Source organism: Apteryx mantelli, chromosome 7 (genome assembly GCF_036417845.1).
Source record: "Apteryx mantelli isolate bAptMan1 chromosome 7, bAptMan1.hap1, whole genome shotgun sequence".
Taxonomy (NCBI): domain Eukaryota; kingdom Metazoa; phylum Chordata; class Aves; order Apterygiformes; family Apterygidae; genus Apteryx; species Apteryx mantelli.
In genome coordinates this window covers 22222102-22243419 of record NC_089984.1, presented here as the reverse complement: position 1 = coordinate 22243419, position 21318 = coordinate 22222102, and the positions used below count along the sequence as shown (strand labels likewise).

The following is a 21318-nucleotide window of genomic DNA, read 5'->3' as shown; positions in this document are numbered from 1 at the left end:
CCTCATGGAAGATCACAGATGTGGAGGCAGGTGTGTTTGTGATCTGGTGTCTTGCCCGGTGGACAGGACTGAAGATTTGAACGGGCAGTATGAACTAGAGTGGGAACCAGTGCGAGATGTAGGATACCGGGTGCTGAAACTGCCTGTTGTCTGGACAGGTGCCCCTGTTGCTCCCTATACCAAGCCAGCCTAAAGGTAGGAGATGTCTCTAGTCTTTTGGGAGGAGGGAGGCATTGCTTTCTGGCAAGGCAGAGGTGGAAGAAGTTTCCTCTTTCCCATCACTGATGCTAACCAGCTCTCTAGACTCAGAGTGGAGCTGCACAGAAACCTAAAACTTCCCAAGTAATTTGAGGAAGAAGTGTCAAGCCTGGTTCTTCAAGGGGTTGCCCATGAGTGGGAGCCCAGCAGAGCTACTCCCAGTTCAAGCAGTGAGTATCCTTGTGATGCTCCTATTAATAAGTTTTAATGGAAAGAGCTGGGGAAAGATCAGAACCTCTGAAGCCTCTGCAATGCAGATCACCTGTGCTAGAATGGGGGATTCACAGCCAGCTGTGTGTCACAAGCAGTACGGATAGAGTGCCATGAGCACAGATGTATAAACCCTGTCCACTGCCCCCAAGCTACAGCCCAGTGCAAGGTGCAGCTTGCTGACTGACTCTGCATGTCAGAGGTTGGCTGCCACCTGCTTCTCCCTCCTCCCTCTGGGACCAGGAAGCTGGCGCAGGAGTCCCTCACACTGTGCTCAGGCTTTCAGAGAAGGCTGTGTGCTGTCCTAGCAAGACCTGGAGGAGCCCTGCAGCGGAGGCTGCCGTTTTACACCGCCCATCACGGTGGGCAGAGGTGTGTTCTCAGGTTGCAGGGCTTTGGCATGAGGGGTTGCTGGTGGCTAACACTAGCAAGCCTAGACCTCCGTGTGCTGTCAGCTGCCTGTCCTGCTTGTGCCTCTGAAACATCTGGCATTACTTTTGGTGTTGGTTGGGGATGGATTGGAGTCCAGGTTGGATGCAATTGCTCTGCAGCCCATAATGTTCCATTTCTGTTGGTGGTAGAAGTGGCAAAGTCATAGATACCTCTTATGTTGCTGGTGGGTGGATTTGGTAGCGGCTTGGAGCTGTGGTATTCTCGCTGTCTGCCATGGCGCGATAACCTTGGTTCGCACATCCTCAAGGCTCAGACCAAGGCTTTGGTGTCCCTCAGCACATGATATTCTGAGCCCATGCTTTTATCTTGACCTTGTGCGTAAGAGATTTGCCTAAGTGAAAACATAGCAAACCCTGCCCTGGCATTGGTATGCCTCTGCCGCCTCTGGTGTCCTTGGTTAAAAGGGAGTTAATGCAGGCTGAACAGCAAGACACTAAGACTTCCAGCTAGAAGCTGGGTGAGGAGCAGAGGGGGCCACGTCAGTCCCTTCATCCCTGAGCTCGAGGAGAGCCTGGCTCCCACCTGAGCCCTGCATGTCCCAGGAAAAGGCCTTCCTGCACTCCCCACATTAGGAGCCACTTTTCCCCTTCCCAATTAGATAGCACCTAGCAATGGGAAAGGCTCTGCTGTGGGGCCCCCCGATAGCCACCCACCCACATGGTGGGAAACCCCATAGTGGGATACCCCACATTGGACCCCCTGGCCACCCTGCCATGGGACCCCCTGCCCCCCCATAGCGGGACTCTGCACAGTGGGACAGCAGCTCCATGAGTGCCTGGCTCTCACTTGGGGGGCATGCCACAGGTTGTTGCCCTGTTGGGGTAGGGGGTGATGGTGTGCCAGTCCCTGGCTCTCGCTGGGCTGAGGGCTGCAGTTAAAGCAGTCTGTCCCCAAAGCAGTGATGGTAACCCACAGAGCAGGTGCGTGAGCGGGGAGCAGAAGGTAGGGTGCCGGGGGGGGGGAGGGGGGAAATGACACGCAGGGTCTCTCTGGGCTGGGAGGGCTTGCCGGGGGCACTTGCGGTGCTGGCGAGATGGAGGGGTGGGAGCCGGGCAGCTGTGACGACCGCAGGAAGATCGCCCCGGCGGTGGCAGCCACAGTTTTGCAATTAGCAATCCAAATCCCAGGGCTTTGCAGCACTGCCGGGTGTGAGCGAGGCCGCGAGCGCAGCCTTGCTGCCGCAGTACCATACATAGGCAGGCCAGGGCTGCCGCCCCTCCCCGCCCCCCCCCACCGGCACTGCAGAGCTCAGGGCACCAGCCCCAAAGAGACAAATGGAAAATTGTGCCTCCCTCGGGGTGTAAGCCCCCCTAAAATCCAGCCGCTCTGCTTCCCTTGCCTGCCCGGCTCCCATCCTGCTCCTCCAGAGCCTGCCTTGTCCCCACCGCAGGCGTGACCAGCCCCAAGCAGCATTTATCACTGCTCCTGAGAGGCAGAGAGAGGGGATATTAATTGCCCCAAATGACATCCCTCCGGGAGGCGAGCTAGGCAGGCTCTGCAGGGACCAGCAGAATTGGGGGCATCACCTGAGGTGGGACAGGAAAGAAGGGCAGGCAGGAGAACCAGCCAGCAAAGCGGGGTTGCAGAGTCCCTGGTGAAAGGGCTTAGACACCGTGGTGATGGGCAGCAGGTCTGGGGCCTCGCTAGAGGGAGAAATCAGCCCTGGAGATACGACTGTGTGGGAAGAGCAGGGAGCTCCTAGGGCTGGCAGCCACCCCAGGTGGAGGATGTGCCTGGAGTAAAGCCTTTTTCCATGCCAGATCGCAGCTGCTGGCACGCGTGCTGGAGCGACGGGGCTGTGCCAACATGCTGTGCTGTTTCTTTATAAGGTCCCTTTTGTTACTGCAGCAGACAGTGAGCTGGTGCCCCTCCTTGCAGGGACCCGTGCGGGTTCCTCAGCTAGTCTCAAATGACCTGAGAGGTGAGGTGCCCAGGTATCACTGGGCAAACTGGTGTGACGGTGCGCTGAGCACTGTGCCCAGCCTGGCGCCCCAGCTGCAAGAGGCCGTGGGGCAGTTCGAGGGCTGTGGGGCAGAAGGCAGAGGTGGGATGCAGGAGGGTGGAGGGCTGCATGGGGGAAGCAGGACAGGACAGGTCCTGAGAAGGACAGGATGGAAATATGGAAAGGAGGGACAGCGTGGGGAACAGGCGGGTGGCAGCATGCAGCTCGGGTCTGGCTGGGCCATTCCCTGGTCGAGGCCTGAAGGGCAGCAGGAGCCGATACCGGCCAGGACAGCAAGGTCAGGGGTTGCAAAGAGGGCTCACGAGGCGCAAGGGTGAGTGGTTTGGGCTGTCGCACCAGGCACATGCCGTACGCGTGCGCGAGATGCACACAGAGGGAGGGGAGCAACACCAGGGCACGCTCGGATACTTGCAGAGGGGGAGGAACTGGCAAAGGCAGAGGAGGGTGACGCACCGCCAGGGACACGCGTGCCCACGTGGAGCCCCACATGCATGCAGACAAACACTTGGTCACAGACGGGCGGGCACATGCACACCAGCAAGCTGGAAGTGCTCCACACCGTGCTGCACACACGTGTAGCAGGAGTGGTCGTGGCACATGCGGCAGGCACAGAAAAACACTGGGACATACCCTCCCGGGGCTCAGGCAGGCGGCTCGTGTCTGGAGAGCAAGGCGGCTCCTGGAGAGAGCGAGCCCCTTGCTGAGCAAAACTGATGGCCCCAGTCCCCACCTCCCCTCTCCGGAGCGAAGCCGAGGAGGAGGGGGAGCTGCCGTGAGAGACAGGCAGAGACAGCCACACGCAGGATGAGGAGGGAGGGAGGAAGGGGAGCCAGGCAGGCGCGGAGGCTGCATGGGAGACGCTGGGAAGGGGCCGGGGCTGCGGGGCCTAGGCAGGGCGGGAGCGGAGGGTCCGAGCGGCCGGGGCCGGCAGCCCGGCGACATGGAGAGCGACGGGGAGGAGGCGGAGGCCCGGGGGTGCCAGCCGCGCGCCCCAGCGCTTGGCGGGGTCCCTGCAGCGCCGGGCAGCCGGGTTCCCCTTGCAGGGCAGCGCTGAGGGCCGCGAGGCTCGGCGGCGCCCCGGGCTGCGGGCTGGGCGGCCCCGGCTCTCGGCCGTCGCCGCGGGCGGGCTGGCGGTGCTGCGCGGAGCTGCCTGCTGGGCCTGCACGCCGGCACCAGGGCGATGCCGCCGGGCTGGCCTCCAGGCTGCGCTCAGGCAGCTGCTCGGGGGCACAGGGGAGCAGCGCAGGCTCTGCTCACCCGTGAGGACATAGCCACGAACTGCAGGGCCCCGCGGAGAGCCACGTTCCTCGTGGGGGGTGCCGGGGGCAGGCGGCCCCGGGACCGCGCTGCGCGCACTGACCAGCTCCGCCAGGGAGGTTGCAGTTCGGGTCGTAGGTCCCGGCGCAGAAGAGCTGCTCCATCCTGAGGTCAGTGCCAGAGATCTCTATGCGAAGTGGCCTCTTGCGTCTGGCTTTAATTTCTACTCCTGCGGCCCCGCGGGTCTTGCTCCAAACCCTGTTGGCTGGACTTTGCCCAAAGGTCTGAGAAATCCAGGTTTCCCTGGATTAATACCATGACATCTCTGTCTCTCAAGGAGAAGCCAACCCTTCGCCTGGCTGGTGAGTAACCTGATTTTTAAGGACCTCAGAGCCTGTTGACTCTAGAAACTGTTCTGAGGGAGGACTCAGACGCCTACAGAGACAGTCCCTGTCCTATGAAGAGCCTGGGCTGTCTCCTGTGAGAGGGGCTGGTGGGTCAGGGGCAGGAGAGAGGACAAGGAGCCACCTCTGAAGAGGGACATGCTGCAGGGGAGGGTCTGGCAGAACAGATTTACTGTTTGCTCTCCAGAGGAACAGGATGGAAGAGTGGTGCCATTACCCAAAGTTAGGTCTTACCTGGCTCTCATAGCAATAATGTTGGTGGGGGGACCTCTGCAGCTGGGTGTTTTGAGGAGCAGCTCGGACAGAGCTGTTAGGATGAGGAAGGCAGGGCTGTCCTGCCTGTGGTTGGAGGCTGGCCTGGCTGACCTTCAAGTGTCCTCCCAGCCCTAACTTCAATTCTGCTAGGAATGAACCAGCCCAGATCTTGGCGGTCATAAATCAAAGTCATTCCACTGAGACCAATGGAGGGAGCTGCATTTATTTAGCTCAGCCAAAGATCCAGTCTGGTACATTCTCAGCAGTGATATTAGGCAGGCTGGGCTCGCTTGGCTGAGGCATCGTGTGTCTAGCCATGCGTGCAGGGTGTCGGGAATAGAGGGCAGAGTGCTGGTCTGCCCCATGCGTGTGTCCCTCAGGTTTGGACCAGGCTCCCTGCCCTTCCTGGTGCAGGAAGCAAACTGAGTCTTCTGTAGTCTGCCTTGGCAAACAAGTGGCACTTGGATCGCAATTGGGATTTTTGAATTTCCTACAGCAGGTGACTCACTGGGAAATGCATCATGCAGGAGCTGGACAACCCAGGAGCTCAGCAGAGCATCCCCAACTGAAACGCGTTGCCATCCGGCTAAGCCTGTGCCCAGGGATATATCTTCTTCCCCTTTCCTAGGGAGTAGGGAATTGGGAAGGGAAGGTCCCCACCCTGCAAATACATCTGTGCTAGGAGTGAGGAGCTGGAGGTCAGCCCTCTTGGGCAGGCTTTTCTGAGCAAGCGGCTTACAGTTGCCTCTTGTCCAGGAGAGAAGATTTGTTCCTGGTTGCTGACAGTCCCTGAGGAACATAATGCCAGGTGAGCCTGGGTTCATGGTAGGAAGGTGGAGAGTGTCCTGTGGTGACACACTCCATTCCAGCATGGAAAGGTGCTCAGGTCTCCCGGTGGGCTTCGGGCAGCTGGTGCAGACAGTACTCCCCACAGCAGGTCTTGGCACTGGGGTGAGATTGCCCTTGAAAGAGTAGACAGAATGTGGACAAGGGATGGCGGGCTTGGCATGGTGCATGGCCCTTGAGAGAACTCCTGCCTCTTCCCCCTTCTTGCCCTGTCCCCTTCCCACCACTTTGTCTCACCAGAGTCCAAGCAGAGCATTTGCTCCCTGTACAAATCACACGTGCATTTCCCTTCCTCTTGCCCCATACCCACTCTGGATGCGTGCCCTCAGGTGCAAGGCGCATGCTTTCTGTTAGCTTTCAAGCTGTCTCTGTGTGCAAGCACTTGCATGCTGTCACATGGACAGCTTGAGACCATCTCTGGGAGTATCACATAGGCTTGGAGCCAGGGGCTGCCCTGGGCAGCCCTGGCCCCAAAACCCAACCAGGCTCAATTCCCTGCTCCGGAGTCTGGTATTTCGTCCTATGAAATCAGGTGAGCATGCTTTACCATAGGCGTTCTTCACAGGCAAGGCTGGCGCTGCACTTTCTAGGGTTACTTGAAGGGAGCTTGGGCAGTGACAACAGCTGTCCCCTGGCCTTTGCCACCTTGAGACAGGCCTGGGGGACACCAACCCCTGTGTCGCCAAGGTGGCTGCAGGCAGGGGGGCCCATCGGCTGGGATGCCGCGCTCCCTGTAGATGCCTCGGCCGCCTGCTACACCTGGGCAGCCCCCACTGCAGCCTCGCTCTGCCTGTCCAGGGTATTGCACCAGCAGCGTGGCTGGGGCTGCCCTGCAGAATCCCCTGCGCAGGAATGGCCATGCGCCACCTGGATGGGGGTGCCATGGCAATGGGAAGGGATGGGGCGCCTAGCAACCCCCCCACGGGGGGGAGCCAGTGGGGGGATGGGGCAGGTGGCATCGACCTGCCCTGCGGGGACACAGGGACACCCCGCACTCAGTCAGGAGGGAGCGCAGGCAGGCGACCCCCGCCTCGGCACAGCCACCACCACGTAGGTAACCCCTCGCCATGGGGCGCTGGCACTGGGGCCTGGGGCAGCACTGTGTGGGGCTGGGGAAGGGTATGTGGGGTTGGAGAGGGGGTGTTGGGACCAGGAAAGGATGGTTTGGGCCCAGAGCAGGAGGATTTGGGGCTAAGAGGACTGCCTGGGGCCCTGCAGAGGAGTCTAGACCCCCGAAGAGGAGCATTTTGGGACCTGGATAAGGCGTACCTGGGCCTGGTGGCAGCGGAAGTGGAGCACCGGGCTTGCAGCCTGCCCCCCAGTGAGAGCGCCGACCCGTCCTTGCGCTGAGCATGAGCAGGAGGAGTCAGGAAGGAGCCTCCGTCCGGTGGCACCAGGTCACACTGGGCACACAGTGGCAATGCCGGAGCTAGGTCTTACGGCAGCACTGGAGACACCTGAGACTCGCTGCCAGTGTCACCGGCCCTAGGGATCCGGGATCTCTAGTGGACAAGCCCGAGCGTGGCAAACACGGGTTATTTGCCATCTGCCTGAGCCCTTCTGCCCGTAGAGCCGGAGCTGGCCACGGGAGTGGGCCCCTTCACGCCCAGGGTTGTGGCGGGGTGCATGGGTCAGCCCAGTTGCGGGGCAGGTGGGACGGTGCTGAGCGAGCTTTGGGTCGGCTCTGAGATGACTCATTTCAGACGCACTGAGGATGCCCATACAACACCAAATTTGATCTTTATTCTTTAAGGACAGGCCAACTCTACGGGCGAAAATATTTCTGATGTAAAAATATTACCTGAGTGGTTCTCCAAGCCAAACTGAAATGTCACTTTAGAAAGTATGCTTAAAAAAAAAATCCTCTAACACATTAGGTCATTGGCAGGAAAATCAGCATCACCTCAGTTGCCTCAAACATGCACACACGCTCTTTGGTCTGTTCTGCATTTGCCTGAGGATTGGGATCTTGGTTTTTTGATTTTTCGTTTTTTTGGTTTTTTTTTCCTAGCTGGGACTTTGAGAGGTGACAGACAGATGTCATGAATGTGGGCACTCCCAGACTATTCAAGGCTGATGGTCCTTATTTGACATCATGATGGTGGCTTGAGCATTAGAAGAAAACACATTAATTTCCTGGCAGGGCTAGGAGGCTGGGCTCACTTGTATAGGATAGTGCCCCATCCCAGGTATAAGGTTATGCTTTGCCGAAATCAGAATGGTGACTTGGTGAGGGAGGGGACATCAGACTGTGCTGGCAGAACAACTTTAAGAAGCGAGTTGTAATCCTTGTGCACCTATTTCAAGAGGCAAGGCAATAATCGCAGCCACAGATTGGGAACCTGCAGGAGGAACAGAGGTTGAAGGGCAGAGAAGTTCTTGTAGAGGGCCCATGAGTGGGTGCTTGGCACTAGGGAGGAAAGCTGAAGAGCACAGCTTGGGAAGAGAGGTCACAGAGAGACACTTGGAGCTCTACGTCTGCCACAGGAGACACTGTGTTTACCAGCCATGAGGCAAAGTTCAAAAAGGTATCAGAATATTAGTGATATTGGCTAAGAGTGAAAAGGTCTTCAGAGTGTGACTGAGCAGCTGCTTGCTCGGGAGGTCCAGCCAGACCATGGGAGAGCAGGGGAGGGATGGCTTTGGGTTTGGCTTAGCTTAGCCAGTGGCAGGATGAGCAAGCAACCCTGGAGCTGGCAGGCTGGGAAGGGGACAGCGCCTGGGCCCCTGTGATTGCAGCAGACTCCAGCTTATAAAGAAAATACAGTCACCACAAACTCTGGTCTGTGAGTGCCAATTGCTGGGTGGATTCATCTCAGCATTCCTGGGAAGCAAAAATAGCCCATAAGCCCTGTTCTTTGGCTGAGGGCACAGCGGTTACATCCGCACGGGGAGACAAAGCAGGGCCAAGGTGCGCACCCAGAGCTGGCCCAGCAGCGCCCGCCCTGTTTCGCTGTCAAGCGCTCCCCAGCACAGCTTTGGCCCTGCCAGCCAGCGCTCCCGGGTGCAGCCGGAGGGCAGCAAGCACCGGGGCCCACTCCAGCGGCACCTTGGGACACAGCCGCCCTGTTTGGGGAGGAGGAGAGGTTTTAGGCACGTGGATGAGAGCTGTTCCAGCCGCTTGACCCCAGAGCCACACAGCGGTCTCGGGTCTGTGTTATACAGTGGTTTCAATGTCACAAAACAAAGCCGCGTCCGCCCGGCATTTGGAGGGGTGCCCACAAGGCAGGGTGTGCTGTTTGTACAGATGGTGACCCTGAAGGCCTCCTGCCAGGCATGGCCAGAAGCTCCCCCAGAGCACGCTGGCCTGGGGCTGGGAGGAGGGTGCAGGCAGACCCGAAGGCCATCCTCACGCTGCTCCCAGGAAGGCAGCGTGAGGCCATGGACAGGCTCCCTCAGGACGTCTGGAGCCAAGCAGGAGCCAGATCTCCCACTGGGCCACCCATCCAGACCTCACAGCAATCACCCTCCAGCACTGGCAAGCTCAGCTCTAGTCCACATCCAGTGCATCTCCCCCAGGACTCACAAGGAGTCAGAGCTGCTTTTGTCCACTGGCCAACAGACTTGAGGGTCAGAACAGCTTCCCTCGGTCCCAGCTCACCGGGGATGCCGAGAGGGTGGGGGGAGGCAAGCGAGAGCCCCCTGAAATGGAAAGGGCAGCCTTTCACTGTGATGCAGAGCTCTCCTGGGATGCGCTGTGCTCCAGCCGCAAATGCAGTGCGGGAGGCCAGCACTGAGCAGCGAGGAGGTTTCGTCCTTAGTGGAAGAAGTGGAGTCTCAAGGAGACTGGACTCTGTAATTGGCTCAGGAGAGTAGGCCTCTTAAAAGTCAATTAGAGACTTTTAAAAATAAATCAGGCTGGAACATTGCGAGATCTGCCAGAAAATGTAGGCGAGGTCAGAGTTGCTTAATGTTCATTGTTGATTAGGTTCTACTTACTTTTTGTTGGGATAACTTGTGTGCCGCTGAGTCAGACTACTTCGGAGGCTCAGCCAAGAGAGCGCTCCTAACATGGCCTTTTAAGGCAAGGTGGGGTGAGAGCTGATGGGCAGCCTGAAGAAGACAGTACACCATGCTGCGGGGTGGGAGGCCGGGGGTGTTTTCCTCAGTCTGCCCTCTCTGCGCCTTGGCTTTCCCCTCTATGAAGTACTTGGAGGTTTGTGGATGGGAAAGGCTAAGGGAAGGAATTATAGTATTCTTGTCTTGAGTAGAAACTGCACTCAAAGAGCAGCACCAGGAGTCTGTCTGGGTTAAAAATGAGTGCAGATATATAGGACAGCATGTGATGCACGCGGGTAGCTGTCAGGCAGGGTGCTCCTCGCAGATGCGCACGCAGAGGGAGCTGAAGGATGGCCAGAGCCTGCAGGCCACAGGTGCAGGGGGAGCAAGCAGGCAGTTCAGAGCATCCTCCCTTGTTGCCCTAGCCCAAAAGCAACACCCTTACAGCCTTTGAGCGGGGACGACATTTCCCATGAAGACCTGGTGAGACAAAATAGCGTGGCAGTTCCAGGGCAGTCAGGCAGACACCTGTGAAGTGCTCTGTGGTGACATTTGCCAGCACAGAGGGGTTGAGGTGGTAGTTGGTGCTGCTCCCAAGGCCAGGAGCAAAGGGGCTGGGGTGTGAGTGCTACAGAAGTGTGTGCCCTGGCCCTCCGGCACCAAGGATGCTGGAAGCGGGCCTAGCAGTGGGCGTTTGGGGTGAGGAGGGAGGTTTCTGCTACAGCTGAGCTTGGCATAGCCTCAGCCCACACACGATATTTTACAGCTGCAGGTTCAGGGAGTTTGGGGCAATCCCTGTAAGGCCTTTGGAGTCCATCACAGGACAGGGGTTTGGCACAGAGCAGAGAGGAGGCCCGAGCTGTGAAGATAAGTCTCTCCTCTTCCAGCTTCACCAGTTACCTGAGGGACCAGCAGCTGTCTGTTGCCTCCATTTTAGAGGTTGGAAACATAGTTTGTGGACCAGACTCTGGCCTGGGGCTTAGGAGATGTGGGTTCAGTTTCTGACTCTGCTCTCAGCATGCTGGATGACCTTGGACTGGTCACCTCAGGGCTAGTCACCTCACCGCTGCTTTGGTCTCCTCACTTGTGAAGGGGTGAACATGACGGGCCTCCTGGAGAAGCTTTTGGAAAGCTCAGGGAGAAAAGCTCTGGCTAATGGCAGTGAGAAACCCCATGATGGCCATGATCTGTCCCCACAGGTGGGTTCAGCTCAGCCCATGCAGGCTTTTCCTTTCTAGACTGGGCCTCTCCTGAGAGGTACTGGGTGAGTTACCCATTCTCCAGAGTAGATATATGTTGATGGCCATCATGCCTCATGCTCTGAATATTTCTCCTGAAATTTGTCTCCTCCACTGAGCAGAGTGCTTGACATCCTCAGCCAGGCATGAGGGTAACCACCAAGCCTTTCCTCAGTAGGATGTAGGCCTGGAAGGGAGAATGAGGCTACTGGCAAGAAGTGAGATAGTGATAGTACGTGTCTGAAATTCGGTGTGGTCAGCACTCTTGGCCCAGAGCCCTGCTACAGGGAAGGGCTCACAGGATGAGCCCTTTCCTGCTGGAAAGCAGCTCTGCGGAGAAGGACCTGGGAGTGCTGGTGGACACCGAGTTAAGCATGAGGCAGCAATGTGCCCTTGTGGCCAAGAAGGCCAATGGTATCGTGGGGTGCATCAGGAAGAGTGTTGCCAGCAGGTCGAGGGAGGTGATCCTCCCCCTCTACTCAGCCCTGGTGAGGCCACATCTGGAGTACTGCGTCCAGTTCTGGGCTCCCCAGTACAAGAGGCATGTGGCACTACTGCAGCAAGTCCAGCGAAGGGCTACAAAGATGATTAGGGGACTGGAGCATCTCTCTTATGAGGAAAGGCTGAGAGAGCTGGGCCTGTTTAGCCTGGAGAAGAGAAGACCGAGAGGGGATCTTAGTAATGTATACAAATATCTAAAGGGAGGGTGTCAAGAGGATGGAGCCAGACTCTTTTCAGTGGTGCCCAGTGACAGGATGTGAGGCAACGGGCACAAACTGAAACACAGGCAGTTCCATCTGAACATGAGGAAAAACTTTTTCACTGTGAGGGTGCCAGAGCACTGGAACAGGTTGCCCAGAGAGGTTGTGGAGTCTCCTTCTCTGGAGATATTCAAAATGCGCCTGGATGCAATCCTGTGCAATGTGCTCTAGGTGACCCTGCTTGAGCAGGGGGCTTGGACTAGATGATCTCCAGAGGTCCCTTCCAACCTCAACCATTCTGTGATTCTATGGGTTCAGGCAAAGGGTTCCTGTCTCTCTGCATCCAGTTTGGAAATTGCTTCGGGTCACTTGGTCCTGTCATCATTCACTAAAGTGTCCTGTCGCCTCTTCTCTCTTCCAGCCACATCCCCAAACCTTCCCTTAGGGCCTAGACCCAGTCTCTGAGTATCTCTAACCACTTTGTTCATAATGCATCCCAGCAGTGAGTAGCTGGCCTCCAAAGCAGAGTGAGGAGCCTGGATTTCTTGAGAAGCTGAAAGAGCAGAGGATCTGTTGGCAGACTAACTTGAAGTGTCTGTTTCCATTGCAGCAACCACCCCCTGAGCCAGCTGGTTTCTGACTCAGACTCGGAGATGGACAGCATAGAGCAGCTTGCCCTGGGCAGCACGGACACCCTTTCCAATGGGCACAAGGCTGACCTGGAGGCTGCCAAACGCCTCGCCAAGAGGCTCTACAACCTGGATGGCTTTAAAAAAGCAGATGTGGCCCGCCACTTGGGGAAGAAGTACGTGTGGGTATTCGCGAGGAACAGCCTGCTCTGCAAGGCTGTCATTCCACCCACGTGCCACACTGGTGCACCCACAGCTGCCCTGCAGGGCACTGGGTTGTCAAAGAACACCTGGAGGGACCCCAAAGCCCTCTCCCTGCAACAGCCTGCCCGCACCAGGTGTTCCCTCTATACATCTTAACACCAAAGAGACACCCAGGTTTTGGTACCCTCTACTATGATTGCATCTTGGTGGGGACACCTTCTGTAAGGTGTTAGGGGGCAGGGGACTGGCTAGCTGACCTTTCTTGGGCCCTTACAGCTCTGTCTTCTCCAATTTTTCTTACACACTGAATGCTCCCATTGGATCTGTGGGTGATTCCTCTGAGTTTTGTGGAACTTTGTGGTGTGCCTGTCCTCAGCACACTTCCCCCAGCCCTGGCTTCATGTCTCCTGGGGGGTACCCAGCCTACTGAAATCCACTCCATCCCTCCCCTCCCTGTCATCATCCTGTGGGGACATTGCTGTCCCCACAGTCTGGTCGATCCCACTCTCGCTCCCTCCTTTCTTTTTCAGCAATGAGTTCAGCAAAATGGTGGCAGGGGAATATCTGAAGTTCTTCGTATTCACGGGGATGAGTCTGGACCAGGCTCTCAGGTCAGAACTGTGTGTGTGTGCATGTGTGCGTGTGCTGTGGCCACCTGAGCGGGTCCCTGCAGATCATGCCTTCTGCAGCTCCTCACCCATGCAGAGGTCTGCAGGAGCAGGCAGGCCCCACTGCTCCCACCTGGAGATCCCCTTACTTCTTAAATAGCGGGGTTCATTTCCCGAAGTGCCTTCTCTGCCACACAATCAAGGAAGAGCATCCCTGGTCTTAGCTCACAGGCCAGTGCAGTTCAGGAAAAGTCAGGTTCACCTAGGACAGAGTTGTCAGTCTTTGAGCCCAGAGCCTTTAGTGCAGACCCAACCTCATTCCCCAGTGTAGTCTCTAGTGCCTGATATAAGTCTGTGCTGTCTGCCAGGGTATGATGCCGTGGGCTTCAAGGGGAGTCCTGCTGCTGGCTGGGAAGGATATAAGAAATCAGGGCTTCACACATCACACACGGGGGGCTCTGGAAGGGGACAGAAAGGGCAGTTCCACTCCTGCCCAGAGTGGGTTAGAGAAGCTGCTGGAGGGCTGGACATGCAACCAACACTGCTGCTGCTTCTTCTTCAGGTCCTTTCTAAAGGAGCTAGCTTTGATGGGAGAGACACAAGAGCGAGAGCGAGTGCTGGCTCATTTTTCCCAACGTTATTATGAGTGTAATCCCAATGCCATCTCTTCTGAGGGTAAGGAACTCTGTGCACGCACGTGTGCGTGTATGTGCGTGTGTTTCCACACGTGTGTGTTCATAAATGCGGAGAAGGTACCCAAACTAAAACTAGAGAGCAGTCTGAGAGCATGTACTAATGCCTTAGGCAAAAGCCCCTGTTACAGTGATGCCATCATTTCCCCCAGACTACAGGCACTTCAGATAGTTTTGTTAAAACCTGCTCCAGTCTGAAGATGCATGATTAGGGGTCAAACCATCCTTAATTCTGACCTTGAGCAAATTAGCACCAGAGGCAGGAGAAGGCCCTCCTCACTACATAGACCCAGCTCTCAGATCCATGCCTCAGGGAACAGCCAGGTGAGAAAACTCCGGTGCCTAGCACTCAGCAGGGCCCAGGGAAGCACCCAGATTGCACTATTTTACCTGAATGTTTTATGGCTTTGCACCTCTCCTTTGTGTGTTCACATGCTGAAATCTGCCCTGGTTTGGCTCTGTGGGCAGGTGAGTTTTGGCTGTCTGGCTGGAAGAGAGCTGTGTCATTGCCACTTTGCCCGTGCTAGGAGCTGTATAATATTAGTTCAGCATCACTGCCTGGCTGAAGGGGCTGCAGTTTAGAAGGGAGTTTGTATGCCCAGTTTCGGGATCAGCTTTAATTCAATGGCCTCCTATCTACTTGCCTATGTGCTGCCAGCACCATGCTGACTGCTGTGTGTCCCTGTGTGCCCAGAGTGGGAGGAATGGGCTCAGGACCATCTTGGGCTCACCCAAAGCCCCTGCATCACACCTGACATCCCGAGTGGATCGAGCCCCAACTGCAGGGTGATTCCTGGGGGCTCTGTTCACCTGTCCTGTGCTTGTGCTGCAGATGGAGCCCACACGCTGACCTGTGCCCTGATGCTGCTCAACACAGATCTTCACGGACACGTAAGTTCCCACTGACGTCAGCCTGGTCTGTCCCCTGCCCTTTCGATCCCCACTGTCCCGAACTGCAGGTCCCAGGGGAAGAGTGAGGACTTCCCAAGGACAGAGCTGTGTGAACAGGAGGCATAGGGGCTGTGAGGTCCACCCAGGTCCCACAAGGGTTGATCAACCCTGAAGTGTCTGTGAATGAAAGAGGAAAAAACTAAATGAGGGAGAGGGAGCTGGTGAAGGAGAGAATGGGGCTATGGAGGAGACACACTAAGCTGGAAGATTTGGGGGTAGGATGAGTAAACAAGATGAAAGCAGGCAGGAAGAGGATGGGAATGAGAGTCAGAAACTGGCTGACATGGAGGGAAGGTAGCACGGAACTATGAAAAAGGAGGGTTTTTAAAACTCCTGGAGTCTAAGCAAAGCAGGAGGCTTCCCCACACCTCCAAACGGCCTTCCTGAGACCTGACTGACCACTCACCCTGCACCAGAGAATGGGGAACTTGTTCCTGTGCTGCAGGAATCTTCTCCAGACAGCATTGGCCCCCTGGCCCAAAGGTAACCCCCTTCATTTCTCTTCCCTGGCTCTCCCAGAACATCGGGAAGAGAATGTCCTGCTCCGACTTCATTGGCAACTTGGAGGGGCTCAACGGAGGCAGTGACTTCCCCAAGGAGCTGCTCAAGGTAAATCCAGTTGCTTTCCCTGGTCAGCTGAACAGCAGGAACAATGACAGGAGTTTTGGGTGGGGTCACATGGGTGGCTGCATGGGATGCAATGAATTTGTCCATCCTCATGCTTGTGTCAAGCTGTTGGAGCTGAGGCAGGAGCAGTGATGATCCCTTGGCTCACAGCTTTCCTTGGAGCTGGACTTTGCTTCTGTGGGAGATTTGTTGTCCTTTGAGGTGGAACAAAGCTGTTGCCATTGCCAGGCAATAGTTGCCCAACTAAGCGTTCTCAAGGCAACTCTAGGTTTTGAAAGCCTTTCACACACTTGGTGAAAGCTTCACATGTACACAGGGGAGTCCAACAGGCAGGAAAACGGCCTGCTGAATAACCAGGTAAAGCTGGCTGCTCTGGCCCAGGCTGATTTTGTGGATGTAAACAAACTAGGAGGGTTTAATAAAGCTGGGGTGGTTATTGCTGCCAAGGTCCTGCAAAGGGCTCGCAAAGTCCCCGCGTGCCCTGCTGTGGCTAGCAAAGCCAGGAAGGGCGTGCTAGCCTCCCAGAAGGGCTACAGCTGAGGCAGCCTGGACACGGCTAACGCAGCTAGGGAGAAGGCAGCTCACCCACATGCCCCAGCAGGCAAGGACACAGTGCTGGGAGCCTCATGCATTGCTGAGGGGACCCAGAATGCCCTGTTTACCCAGGAGGACGCCAGGCTGGGGTTCTGGCTGCCCTCGCTGCTCTTGCACAGGCCGCACCGCAGGCAAGAGGGGGATGTCTGGGGCGGCTTTCTAGGGGTTGGTTTGCCCAGCTGCAACCAGACGCTTTACAGCATTGGCACCACAGTACTTAGCCCTTCCTGGCTCCCCAGAGAGGGCCTTGGAGCACTGGGCCCTGAAGCCAAGGTCAGGCCCAGGGAAGGAAGCCATGTCTAGTGGCAGAGGAAACGTTTCTGGTGATGTGGACAAGGCACATGTGATGGGAAGGGTGGGCTTGTGGTTAATGTCCTGAAGCTGGGAATTAGCCATACTTCTGTGACTTGGGGTGGGGGGGGGAGGTCCTGTCTTCTCTGTGTGACCCAGTTCCTGCCGTCAAGCTTTGCAGGGGGAGGTGTGTCCAAATTCACAGGAGCTGGTGAAGTGCCTCCAAACAGGCTAGGGAAGGGCATGGCGTTAATCACCAAGTAAGGTTGGCCTGGGAGCACCCCTGGGAGGCTGGCTGGAGGTGGGAAGGGGGCAGTGCATTGGTGGGTGACTGCACCAGGCCACTGGCAGGGGCTGGTGATGACAGTGTGAGCTGGCTCCTTCCCAGGTGAGTCATGTGAGGGAGGAAGCGGGGAAGGAAGCCTCCCCCTCCCCACTGCTCTGCCGCCTTGCCCATGAGCCATGGCCCCGGTCACGCCAGCCCCTGCTGGCGGGTGCCAGCTCTGCTGCAGGGCCTGGCTGTGACATGGCCATGTGGGCACCGCCACGCACCGGCTTCTTGCGTCTCCAGACTGATGCACACGCATGGCGCTCACGCACCCTGGACAGCAGATGCGGGAGGGCCCGTGTGGCGCGGCAGGGCTCAGCTCCCTCGGCGGCGTTCGTCATGGAGGTGGTGCTCCCTGAGCACATCGAGCCTTGACCTGATTGCATTTCTCTGTCGTGGCCCTTTTTTTCCTGACCATCACAACTAGTGCAGGAGCAGAGTGGTTCAGCTAGTGCATGCGTGAAAAAAAAAAATTGCTTGCTGGCTGTAACGTGGGCTCTGGCTGCTGCAAGCAGCAATCCCGTGGGTGCCAATGGGGACAGCCTGACCTTGAGGCTAACACACAAACCTGGAAAATGGCTTCCCTGCCCAGCGCCGGGGTCTAATCGAGGGTGCACCTGGGGCCAGGTGCTTGCTGTTTCTGGGCCTTCTTTTCTCCATTTTGGGCCCTGGGAATAGTGTTAGTTCCCATGAGACCTGCAGGGCAGAAATCATTCATGTTTGTGAAGTGCTACAGTTGGAAAATACTCATGAGGTGGAAGATGGGCTTCCACAGGGTGCCAGAACCACTAGTGGGGGTTAATAAAAAAAACGTAATGCAGAGTGAAAAGCTGGCTCTGTTTTCAGGCCTTTGTGGGCCTGTTCCCGGCTGTGTCACTTGTCCCATCATTAAAGGGTTACCAAGAGCTCTCAGTAGGGCTGTCCTCCCTCTCAGCCCACGCTTCTCCAGTAAAAGGAGTCACTCAGAAAAAAATTCTTATCTAATTTTAAACCCAGCTCCAGAAAAGGCTTTAGGCACCCAAAGTAGAATAGAAACACCCCAAATGAGGACCCTGAACCTCTGCCCTCCAGTGCTGCTTAGCCCTGGAGCATCCAAAATATGCAGGCTCTTCAATGTGTCACTTTTGAAGCTCCCAGAGTCCCACAGTTGGGTTCATGCATTTCAGATGCTGTGGCACCCTTGTGCTCTTGACTTCTTATCTGGGACCTAGCTCATGGGTTAAATTTCCGCCCCCAAAAGTACTGGCAGTTTAAACGGGCAATGTTCAAATTATCTTGTCAGATCCCAACCAGTGTGAAACAGGGCAGCAAGTGAGTGCTGGAGAGCTAGGCTTTCTGTTAAAGACAGGGGGCAAGATGTTTGCGTGGTGTAAGCCAGCACTGTTCCTGGGCGGGGGCCGAGGGGAAGGCTGCAGAGCTGCGCCAGATGAGGAGCAAGCGCATCCCTGCACAGCTCTGCTGGGAACCCAGCAGCGGGGAGGCTGCTCTGCTAAAAATGGACTGTTCCCTCTGCAGCTGCAGTGCTTCCCACAGTTGCCTTTCTGCCGCCTCTGTATCAGAGCCATGCAGGGGAGTGGGAGCAAAAGGCATCTCAGAGGAATGGCACAGGGGGCAGGCTGTGGCTCCTCCATCGTGTTCCTCTGCCCCAAGCACCGGTGTCCTCCAGGGCACACGAGGGAGAGCAGGGGGCACAGGGAAGCCGTGCTGTGGAAAGCGCTGTTGGCCAGTGCTGGGGAGGGAAGCAGCAAGGAAGGGAGCGTGAAGGGGCCGCAGGGCCGGGGGTCTTGCCGCTCCCCAGCAGCCTTTGCCGGGCGCAGGAGGAGGAGACCCTGCTCCCTGCCACAGGCTTTAGGCTACCTGGTACATTGGTCTCCTCCCAGGCTCAGCCAGCAGAGAGATGGGGAAAGCCTCTCCTGACCCCCTCCCTGCTGTAGCCCTCTCTAGCCCAGTTACCCTATATAGGATGTTGCCTCCTTGACAAGCCTGAATTGCAGGCTGTGCCTGGGGACCAAGCCTCCTGTGCAAGTGTGCCACACAGCTGGCTAGCTAATTTTAGCGCTCCAGGAGCACACACTAAGGGCTGCAGGGGAGAGGATGTGCTGGAAGGCTTCAGAGGAGCTTCCCAAAGCTCAGGGGTGGGTCATGGGCAGCCCCAGCAGTGCAGAACGAGGGTGCTTGGGGCTCTTCCCAAGCCTGCCCATGGAGCTGGCGCAGGCTGGTAACCCACAGGCGTCAGAGCTGGAGGGCTCGAGGCAGTGGCTGCCCCAGAGCACTCACAGCCGGGGGGCTGGGGAGCAGGCGGACAGGGACAGCAGGGGAGCACAAGGTGACTGCGAGGGACACCAAGCCAGCCATTCCCTGTGACTCCGGGGAGGGTATCAGGATGGGCAACCTGCAGGGGCCCTGCGCACTCCCGTCAGCTTCAAGTGCAGGGAGTCCCGGGACAAATGCAGCATGATGCCTGAGAGCAGGTGGTAACTTGAGTCAGACAAGAACTTTATCTGTGCCTAGATAATACATGAAAACAATCACAGTTTTATGCAGAAGAAACCAAAACACTGTACTTTCACAGTGGAGCACCATGTCTCCCTCACGACCCCTTCCTCACTGTGCCCTTGCATGGTACTGCTGCTGGTGCAATGCAGCGATGCCTTACCGGCGATCAAATACCAGGCCTGGAAACCGTTTTCACTAGCGTTGAAGCATCCCCTGGAGGATCATGCTCCATAGGCAGGGCTGCCCAGCTCTCTGCTCAAGGGTGAGGCCTGCTCCTGGGTGGGCTCTCCAGCAGGGTAGGGAGCTGTGCTGGGGACATACAAAGCAACAAAGCTGCATACTGCAGTGCTGCAGGATGCCCACAACTGCAGACTTGGATTTTAACTCCTGTGCCCAAATGAAAACAACTGCCCAACCAGCAAGGAGAGAGGCAAAGCTGGACATACTAGAGCTGGTGATATTTTGGTTAGCTTGGGTTAGCTTTTGCTCTTCTCTTTAGCCCAGACCTCCCGGGATTTCACTGACTGTTGTTAGTTGTACATTATATTCCAAATGTGGATTTGACCTTTATATGATTGATCAGTTTGCTGAGCCTTCTATCTTCCTTACCCTTACAGCCTTACAACCTTGTCCTTTGTTGGTGGGTCTTCAGCAACACAGTAGGGCCAGACCAGACCCCATTTCTCCCCAGCACTGCCTAGCAATTGCAGGAGTGAGCCAAATTTGTGCTACTTTCCAGCCAAGGAGCCTGGAGCATTTCACAGAGTTAATGAATTAAACCTCCCAATGCAGTCAGATCCCCTGGGGGAGGAAGGTGGGATCGGCCCCCACTTTACTGCTTGGAGGCACAACCGCAAAGATCAAACACTCAGAGTGCTGGGTAAGTGATTAGCAGATGTGGGAAGAAAGCCCCGTCTCCCACCTCTGAGCAATAATCACAGGAACGCTTGCTCAGTCTAATCCCCCAGGATACTCTTTCGCCTGCGCTCTTCAGCCACGGTTTCTCCCCAGGAGCGATACCTGGCCTTGCCCCTCTGTCTCCCGTGGCTCCCCCCGGGGCCCACAGGCCTGGGGAGCAGCCTGCTCGTCCTGGCCCAACACGCCTGATGTGCGCAGCCGGGTGCCCGGGTCCCCTCCCTCGCAAGTGTTGTTCAGCAATGGCAATGCCAAGCAATTACGACACAGTGGAAAATTTCCCCTTCTTTGCTGGCCACATCTCCTGCTCAGTCAAGCCTAAATAGATTAAACATTGATCCTCTTGCTTTCTCCAAGGATGCCCAGCCTGCTGGTTCTTCAGGAGCAGCTGGCCAGAGTGTCTGTGTCCTGCCCTTACCCAGCTGGGCAGCTCTAGCTACAGATTTCCCCCCTGTCTTGGCCCCAGAGAAGGAACGGGCAGGAGGGTGAAGCATGAGATGGGCATCGAAGACTGAGGCTCTGAGCCCATCTCTGCCAGACCCAGGTCTCCTACCACTCTTGGCTCTTTGGAAGTCCCCAGTTCTCACAGCCCGGCCAGGCTCCGGCAGCTGCCCTGAAGCCCACCCAGCTGGTGCGGGGCCGGCAGCGCTACCTGCCCCGGCCACACTGGGGCAGACCCAGCTGCTCCCCGCAGTGCATGCACAGTGGGCAGGGTCAGCGCTGGGCTTGCTGCAGCCCTGCTGCCCCAGATGCATGCCTGCTCAGCGCCACGGAGGCTGCCCGCCTGGCAGCAGTGGAAAGCCTCAGAGCCTTGCCAGCAAGGGGACAACTGCCCCAGAAGGGAGGATCAGACCTGCCAGTGTTTCGGGACCCTCTGCTGAACGTCCCTGGGAGAGGCCTCGTGTGACCCAGCACAGATGTAGCTCTCCAGTGGGCTCCGGTTCGCCCTGGTTCCAGGGTGCTGCTGTCCAGCGTCTCTGGCTGCCAGCCCCAGGCTGGAGCTCATGAAGTCCCCGAGGTCTTGCCGCTGGCTCTCCTGCTGCCCCCTATCCTGATGCATTGGTGAACACCAGGGTCCGGTGGCCCCATTCCTGCTTGCACTGCAGCTGGCGTGCGAAGCAGAAAGGAGGCAGGATGAGGCCAGCTCGTGCACTGAGGACAGCTCTGACAGCGCATGTGGTGCCTGTGCCGAGGATCACGTCCCCGCACATGGGAAGGTGTGATGCTCCTGCCGCTCGCTGTGATGGCAGCTCATGCCAGCCTGCCCTTGGCTGCAGCTGTCGGCAGCAGGCTCACTCCAACAGGAGAACGGAGTGAAGCATCCTGGCCGCAGGGACTGCAGGCACAGCTCTGGGAGACGAGACAGATTTGCTCAAACCCCCATTAGGCCAGGAAGTAG

The 21318-nt window shown here is 57.1% G+C and overlaps 1 protein-coding gene across 1 annotated transcript in view; it reads left to right on the top strand.

Annotated features, from left to right (window-relative positions):
- Nucleotides 1–21318, top strand: part of PSD (pleckstrin and Sec7 domain containing) — a 46722-nt gene that overhangs the window by 12254 nt on the left and 13150 nt on the right. Inside the window, exons 6-10 of the mRNA XM_067299969.1 lie at nt 12195–12395; nt 12948–13028; nt 13588–13700; nt 14550–14608; nt 15188–15277. Of these exons, the coding sequence (XP_067156070.1) occupies nt 12195–12395; nt 12948–13028; nt 13588–13700; nt 14550–14608; nt 15188–15277 (544 nt within the window). The remainder of the gene's footprint in view (nt 1–12194; nt 12396–12947; nt 13029–13587; nt 13701–14549; nt 14609–15187; nt 15278–21318) is intronic.